Here is an 8,685-nt window from a genome sequence, read left to right on the forward strand (position 1 = left end):
TATAGGCACCACTATGCTATTTTTCTATATAATTATATAATAGTATAATAAAATGTAAAATCAGTTTTGTCAGTGTGCTCGTTATTGTGTTTTTTATTATTATTATTATTATTATTATTTGTATTGCTTTTGATAAAAATGTCCCAGGAAATGAGATAAAATGTTTCATCAGTGCTATCCGGATATCATTTTACTGTTAAAGCAGCCCAATTTATTATGAGAGTGCAAATTTTGAAGTCAAATTTCCCATTTGACCTGTTTAAAACATTCTAAAAACAATGTGTACCAATACTGCATTGTTAACATAAAAAATTTCAGTGCAGTTGACTGCAAATTTGTAAACATTTTAAACTCCAGACTGGATGAAACCTATGCCAAATAAACCTTCGTGTTTTCATAAGCTTAAATGGTGCATATTCCCAATAAAATAGGCTTATATATTCAGCTTAAATGGTGGGAAACCTCTTATATAAAACAAGATGCTCTTCAATACAGTGATGAGTAATATGATTGAGCTGGGTCATATTGATGTAGGTCTAGAAAAAACATGCTAGAATGAAGAAAACCTGCACAATTTAGAAGAAGGAAGGACATTTTCAAACCACTGCAAAAGCTGCATTTGCTTTTATGAAATAGTTGATAACCATATTTATAGGTGTTTCCATCTTTCCGTGCCCCCCTGCTGTGTGTACACCCTCAATAGGCCACATTGTGTCCTGTTAAACGGTGCTACAGTGATCCCAACACATGGCAGTCAGAATTTATCGAGCGGTAGCCAATCAGCGTGCTACTTTTAGGGCGAGCCTCCGCGTCGCTCGTCCAATCACGAACGCGGAACGGGACCCGTGCCTCCGAGTTGTGCAGCGATGCTGTCACGTGACGCAGGGAAAAGGAATGCCAACATGGACCCGTGGCAAGGACGGGATGTGAGTATGCTCCGACAATAACACGACGGAGGCGAAGACAAGACACGAAAATACGGAAAGCCGTCGACGGCGCCGCTTCTCCGCACCGAGCTTCTTCTCAGAAACACACGGTAAGTCGAGCCAAATGTTCGGGCTTCTCCTGCTCGGCTCGTCCGGAGAAATGGAGGAGTATAAATAGAACATTTTTTTTGACCCAGGCGAACTTGAGACTGTTCAGGCTCAGTTGTGTTGCCACGCCGTGGACCGCTCCTTCTTATACAAACACACACACACACACACCACACACATTTTGCTGTTTTTTCCGTTTTGTTCCGTCGGTGTTCTCAAACGGTAATGGGTGCGTCTGTGCGGGCCGTGTTTACCCAGTGCCGTGGTCGTGCTCTGTGAAGTATGAGGCCCTGCTGCAACATGTGCCCGACGGTCTGACAGCGGAAACAAACATCCTTTACATAAGCGGACGAGGATGTTTTCAACATTGTTTGTGGACTGTTGTTTGAAATATAGGGTCTGCGGACCCGTTAGAGGTCAATACAGTGCTGCGGTGCCCCCCCCCCCCCTGCTTCACATTTTATACTAGATAATTTTTCATAAGAAATTGTGTTTTTAAAAACGTCCAGTTTAAGAATGAGCCATGTTTTTGACAAACAAAACTCCCCTAAACAAAAAAAGCTACATATCCACTGTTTCAGTTAGATTTTTTTAATTGGCTAATAATGATTTTTGAACACAATAAAATGAATTAATTGCAATTTGCATCACTACTGTGCATTGTCAATCCTTCTCTTTTTAATAAGTATGCACGTTCCACATAAAGTTATGTTTAGTTAAATCATCATTTAGCATGGAGGAGACATTGCGTTGGACTTTATGAATATCAGACAGGTTAACTGGGCTGTAAACAAACACCTCTTTGTGTGGTCACACTGAGTCTGAATCTGTTTCATTAAATTCTGGTGTGTTTACATATACATACATATATACATCTGACACATGCACTAATGTAAATGAACTTTTTTTTAAGTATTTATCGGCTTTAAGCTGACAGTAGGGTAACATGTAGTGTTGTCCTTTGACTAAAGTAAAATTATTGGTCCTGAGATTATTAAATTATGATGCACAATGTTGTCTTCCCGTCATTGCTATTGGCTGATGTGGGAAAAGAAAAATCAAAGTTGGCTACTGACTGATACTGTGCTGGGTATACATGTGTCAGTTATGCCCACATGACATTGGTGGGCATAAGAGAAGGGGCAAGGATTTCAGGACAGATGTATCCCTGTTTTGAACCCTGAAAATTACCTATTTGTGTTTGGCATGTGTGATGAATCTGTTTTGTAACAGCTAACAACAGAGCAGCACTTTGATTATTTTTTGCATATTTTGCCTACATTTTACTAGCTGGCTTAGAGATCCTGACACACTGCACTACACCCTGTGCTGAAATCGAGACTTTCTGAGATAGATCCTGGTTGGTCACATCATTCACTAGTATTTTGCTTAATCTTAGTGTGTCCTAGTAAGGTGCCCGGAAAAGTTACTGTTGTATGTTTACTGGATTTGTTGGTGTTTGTTGTATTGCAGCCTCTCCTGCAGTTTTAATTTTTGCTTCTTAATAAAATCCAATCTCACTGCTGCCTTTGCAGGTTTTTCCAATTCCTCGTCTGGATAGTTTCCTCAACTTTCCCTCTACAGCATTGGCCTGGATCAATGGTGTCTCTCAGCAGCAGAACGCTGAGTTTGGAGAATGACCTGTTCAGGGACAGCAGCAGCAGCCTGTTCTCCATCGGCCTGGGGGATGAAACCCACAGCGAGGCGGGCAGTTCAGCCTCCTGCGACAGCCCTGAGGCAGGGGAGCTGGGGGCTATGCACAGCTGCAGCCCCGGAGAGGAGGAGGACGAGGAGGAGGAAGAGGATGACGATGACGAGGCGCGGCTGCATATTTTCTTAGGTGCAGCAGCAGAAGGGGGACTTGCCAGTCAGGACCCCACGTTACCAGAATTTCCCTTTCATCCATCATCCCCGTTTTCCCCTACTCTTGAGGATATAGAGGAGTTTTTGAGAGAAAAGATGGAGCTAGTCAGAGAGGGACTGCTGGCCCCAAAAGAGGAACCCTCCCCTCTGCCATGCAGCTCTCCTTCCTCCAGTGAGCCCCTGGTTGCTTCCTTCGAGGCAGTCAGTGACCAAGGGGCTAGTGCCTCCCATTGCACTTCCAGCACAGACATACTTCAGACCGAAACATACAGCCCCAGCCCAGGTGACCTCTCCCCTCCTGTTGCCCAGGTTACCACCTCATCACCCACTTCGACTCCACAGATGCTCCTGGGTGCCCCCCTAGTCCTGCAGCTCCAGCCCCTGCCCCTCGCCCAGCCTCAGACTCCAGCCATCTCTGCTCCTGGGGCCCAAAGCGGCATTTGGCTCACACATCTGGTAATGGGCCTCCAGGGTGGAACAGGACAAAATCTCACCCTGCTGGCCCCCCAGGTGCCCTCCACCCCCACCACCACCTTGTTATCAATAAACAGCAGGGATGGCAAGCCCACTGACCAGAAATACGTGAAGATAGCCCCTCTGCCAATCACTATGAGGACTCTAGAGATCACAGGAGTTACAGGGGTTGGGGGCCAGGGCAGCGGCTTGTTAAAGGCAGTGGCCCCCCGGGTGACCCGAGTTCCGCCTACAGAGAGGGTCCACAAGTGCTCGCACCCAGGCTGTGGGAAGATGTACACCAAAAGCAGCCATCTGAAAGCTCACTTCCGTCGGCATACGGGAGAGAAACCCTACACATGTAGCTGGCCTGAGTGTGGCTGGAGGTAATATTGCTTCACAAACTAAGATTATAGGAATACAGAAATGTGGGAGATTCTGTCAGAGGTGGATGCATGTATCTGTGTTAGTGAGATGGGTGTTTTCAGGTACCAGTAAAAAAACAGACCTAGGTAGTCCAGCAAGGACTTATCAGATGCTAGACAACAGTTGTTTGTGTTTATAACACTATGAGGAAAAGGCATCATCTTGATGAAGTCTATGTCATTGTTTGCAATCTACCTGGAATGTAGCTTGGACTTGTTTCTGTGTCCTTCCTGGAGGATGTCACTGAGCAGATTCACATTTTTTGGCCAGATGACCTTGCTTTTTTGTTTGCCAGTGCCCTCACGTAGACAACCCCTGCTGTGCCAACTCGGAGATCTCACAGAAATGAACAAGAAGGGGGGATAGTGATATTAATCAAAACAAATCTGGCAACAACACATAAATGATACACTGTGACTTTAGTTTTAACATGGTTTAAAAATGTGGTTGTTCCAGACAACACCCAAGGATCAGTGGCTGCCTCAGTGGGATCAACACCTCTGTTAAGTAGCTCGGAGCTGCTTGCTTTAAATATGCCTGTCATAGGTTTCATTCATTTGTCTTAACAACAGGCCAATCAAACATTGAATTTAATTGCTGTACGAAACATAAATCAGAAAACATCCAGACATCTAGAAGCTCCCAGGAATCAACATCAATAAAACATTAACTGGTATAATGACTACTAGAAAAATCAGATTTTTATCAGTACCAACTTTATTATAACATGCTGATCAGTCAATGTCTAAAATTAGCCAGCTACAACAGACATCTGGCCTACAGTGAGATTTACTGTATACAATAACCTTGGTTTAGAATTTTTTCGATGAGCCATCTTTTCAACTGCAGGAACTCTCTGGCCTGTGTCGTGTTGATAATCTTAGCACTGGAACTTCCCCCTTAGAACCCCTAAGAGGCGCTGTGTTTTGAAATAAACAGAATTGCAGTCTTGTGGTAAAGTTATCTATAAGAAAGCCCCACCCCCAGAAAGAAAGTTTGATCCTCAGAAAAGAAACTTTTTTGCTGAGGGTGAAATGATCCTTGGAAAAGAAGATAGCAGATCTAAATTTCAATAGCTGTAAAGTAAACAAAGTAAAGTAAACTTTCTTTCAGTAATATCATAGCATTTATTATTCATAAGGCTGTTGAATATTATTTGTTGGGGCAATTACACAAGCCGATTTATTTAAGAGGTGGGGATTTTTCATAAAATTAAGACAAAGCAGTGAAGTTCACCTGTTATTGCTCATCATAGCTTCTTGCTTTAGAAAGCTTGCTAATTTGGACTCATTGGGAGGGAAGCCTTTTAGATGACTAAGTGAAGCATTAGTGCAAGATGAGTGAAAATTTAAGATAAATGATTTGGCAAACTTTGGATAACTGTGGATCTGCTCATTTCACTAGGTTCTCCAGGTCTGATGAACTGTCCCGCCACCGCCGCTCTCACTCTGGAATCAAGCCGTACGAATGCTCAATGTGTGAAAAGAAGTTCGCCCGCAGTGACCACTTATCCAAACACACAAAGGTCCACCGCAGCTCCAGGCCCAGCAGGATTATCAGAGCCACGGTTTGATATCTTCAGCTGCCCCACCCCTCCTCTCCCCTCAGGGCTTTTGGTGCTTTACGAGCAGAACTTTCAGAAGAACCTGGAGAGCTGGCTGCTGTTTTCCCACCCTCATACTTTCCTTCCTTTCTCTGTCTTTCAATGTTCAGAAGCAGCTCATCTCATACTGAGCTAACAGCCACCTCAGGAAGAACTTAGTGTGGGTTTCCTGGCCTTTACACACAAGGCAAAATGCATAACAGGAGGCAGTCTTACAAAGGCATCTCTTGTAGCCACTACTTGCACTACAGCTCCATTTACCAAGCTACTAGGTGCTGTTGGAAGTATGGTGGTAACCAGTAATGGGAGCATCTGTAATTACAATGTGTTCAGATTATGTTTATTGTGATGCAGGCTTATGTGAGTCATTTTAAAATTTCCTCTCTTAACTTATATTCAATACCCTATATTGCCAAAGTGAAAACAGAAACATTTTTGTGAAAATGATAGATGTGAAAAATATTACATTCACTAAGAGACAGTATTCTCCGTTCTTATAACACCATGCTTGGTATTGGTCATCATGTTGAGTGTCAGTCACATATTTGGCCACTGTGGGTTTGTCGCTGTAATATAAACTTATAAATGAGAAAATGGTTATTTTTTATTATTATTGATAAGTTGGAATCAATATGTAATGTAGGTTTCCAAGTGGCCCTAGGTGATACCTTTGTTGTGTGATAGATATTGCACTATGTGCATTCGTACCGCCTCTTCAAACCAAACCTGCAGAAGACTATACTGAAGAGTATAGGGGTTTTTAGTGTTTAGTGTTTTTTTTTTAGCAGACATTCAGGTTTTTTTATAGTGCTGTGAGTTGCACATGATGCATTCAAGGACCATTACAAAGTTCACACTTCGAATCATGGTTTTTACAGTTTTTGTGTATGATCATTTTATTTGTCTCACTTTGTCATTGTGGGGTATTGAGTGTAGACTGAAGAAGGGAAAAGCTCTATTAGCTGCAGCATAACCGAACATGAATACTTTCTGAATGCACTGTATTTAATGTATCTATATACCTTTGCAATCATCCCTCTTCCTCAAAGCCAAACTTCAGGGTTCATATGCACATGAAGCTTCCAAATGTGTTACTCTTCATAAGGCCTGGATGGACATGACTCGTGACAGAGCCTGGCAGCCTTTCCTACAGGGTGGAAACACGATTAAAGAAGTCACCTCATAGCACTTAATGACTCATTCTATCGAAGATATTAATCTAGTCACACTTAACTGGCTTGGCTCACAGTTTGGACGAGCTGTGACATTCTAGGAATGGAAACCTGGCCTTTATTGCATTCATCCAATCATGATCCAACACGTTCGAACCGCCTTTCTCTCTGTCCCAATATGTCCTAATCTCTATTGATGCCTTTCTACATATCCCAGACCCTCTCTTGATCTTACTGTTGTACTGCTATCATATGACTGCTCTTATTTAACTGTGATTCTAAAACAGGGGGTTGCCAAACCAGAAATCCCTGTTCTGGCCCTGTGAGAGAATGAAAACGACACCCTCAGTGCATGACGGTTCATAAGCTCCTTGTTCTCTGCAAGTCATTGTGCAGCCGACTCATGTGGCCTAGAAAACCACTCGGCCTATACGTTAACACTAACGTAACAGACAGTAATATGAAACACTGCTCTTTCTTATTTACAGTAGCAGTTACTGTAAACATGTTTCTGTTGGTTATAGCAGCAAGAAAAGCTATTAGTCTAAACAGCTGGAAAGGCAGCTAACATCTATTCAATCATCTGTATTAGCATACTCAGTATAATGTGTATTGCATATTAAGGACAAATTTTAACATGTACAGCTTGTAGCCTTTATATAGATGTTTTTTTTATCAAAGAGGATTTTCAATCAGTGCATTAAGCTATTCAGTGGAGGTTTTTGGTCTGTTATGTGAGTTTGATTGTAGCGTGATCAATCTGTATAATGTCAGACTGATTATAAGTCTGGGATTTGGAGTCCCAACCTACCATCCACAAACCATTACGCTGAGCCTGCTGGTCTGAAGTGCACTTGTGTTAGTGGAAAGTGAGAAACTATTGTGCTCTTATGGCAGTTTCATAAAAAAAGTAATGGAACTCAAAATGCAAAAAAAAAAATATGTAAGGAAGGTTAAACAGTGCAGCCATTATTATCATTTGTCCTTGGATCTCAACTCTTTGGTGCTTGTTAACCTACCAGTGCTTAACAAAAACAGACTGTTTAACTGAAAGCATAAAGCCTCACATAACTGGATTGTCTCTGTTGAACCACCAGATACTTAGAACTACAAACCCTAGGCTACTGGCATCTTAACTTTAGCTCGAGCAACAGTGGTGCTTTCGGATAAGCTCAGAAGTAGAGCACTTCTACATGTAGCAGTGCACGGACATTTACACAGCAATCATCCTCATACTGTATCTGTTTCTCTTAGCTTTTTTGGAAACTAGTTTTCATTCATTACAAAACAACCAAGCTAACGTAGAAACCTATTCAAAGCAGACAGACGGGCAGACGTGTTTATCTGTCTGAACCAGTGCTGTCTTTGTGTCTGAGCCTCCCCAGGCTGCTTCTACTGACCTACATCCAGACCTGTATTCCCTAATCATCATCAAATTCTCTCTCTCTCAGTCAAGCCTGTGTATCTGGCACAGGGACTTTTTTTTGAATACCAGAAATGCTATTTTCCTATTTGCAAAAATAAAAAGCAAAAAAAAGAAAGTTCCTTTGTTTTTCTGTTATTAAAAGGGGTTCCTACACAGACGCAGCACAGCATTAGCAAGTGCATTGGCATGTACAGTAAAGTTAGGCTTGAAAATCAAAATTCTTAGAAAGCAACAATACAAAGACATGCTAAGAAAAATTAGCAACATAGATTTGCTTTACACTCCCCACCAACAGACAACAATGTGGCTGGTAAAGAAATGTATTCTTAGAGTTTGCAACTTTGAAAACAGTAGTACTTTTACCAACTGTATACAAGCTAATTTTGCTTTGTGCTGTGTTTGCTAGCATGTTTGTCATTACAGTCATAATGGAAATGATGTTTTGTGTTGTGATACTACCTACTGGGGGTAAATACAATATGATACATGTTCTATGTTTAATTGGTGAATATAGTAGTTAGCTAATATAATGTTAGCATCTTTCATCCTTTTTTGTGATGTGAAAGCCATGCACATCAAATGTGCTAAATGACAGCAAACATTTATACTGCTGACATAGAATAGAATAGAATGCCTTATATTGTCACTATACACAAGTACAATGAGATTAAAGCGTCATCCAGTTTCAGTGCAAAATAAACAAGCAAT

At 41.7% G+C, this 8,685-nt stretch overlaps 1 protein-coding gene across 1 annotated transcript; it reads left to right on the forward strand.

The window, feature by feature from the left end:
- Positions 1-887: 887 nt before the first annotated feature.
- LOC114436551 (Krueppel-like factor 15) lies at positions 888-8,000 on the forward strand. The gene is made up of 3 exons (XM_028406864.1): positions 888-1,036; positions 2,570-3,736; positions 5,181-8,000. Exons 2-3 carry the CDS (start codon positions 2,634-2,636, stop codon positions 5,347-5,349), a joined length of 1,272 nt encoding a protein of 423 aa, XP_028262665.1. The 5' UTR covers positions 888-1,036; positions 2,570-2,633; the 3' UTR covers positions 5,350-8,000.
- Positions 8,001-8,685: the final 685 nt, after the last annotated feature.

The sequence above is a fragment of the Parambassis ranga genome, chromosome 5 (genome assembly GCF_900634625.1).
Source record: "Parambassis ranga chromosome 5, fParRan2.1, whole genome shotgun sequence".
Lineage (NCBI taxonomy): Eukaryota > Metazoa > Chordata > Actinopteri > Ambassidae > Parambassis > Parambassis ranga.

Coding starts and splice junctions, on each gene's coding strand:
- LOC114436551 (XM_028406864.1), top strand. CDS start 2,634: ATGGTGTCTCTCAGCAGCAGAACGCTGAGTTTGGAGAATGACCTGTTC. Junction 3,737..5,180: donor TGGCCTGAGTGTGGCTGGAG/GTAATATTGCTT, acceptor TCATTTCACTAG/GTTCTCCAGGTCTGATGAAC.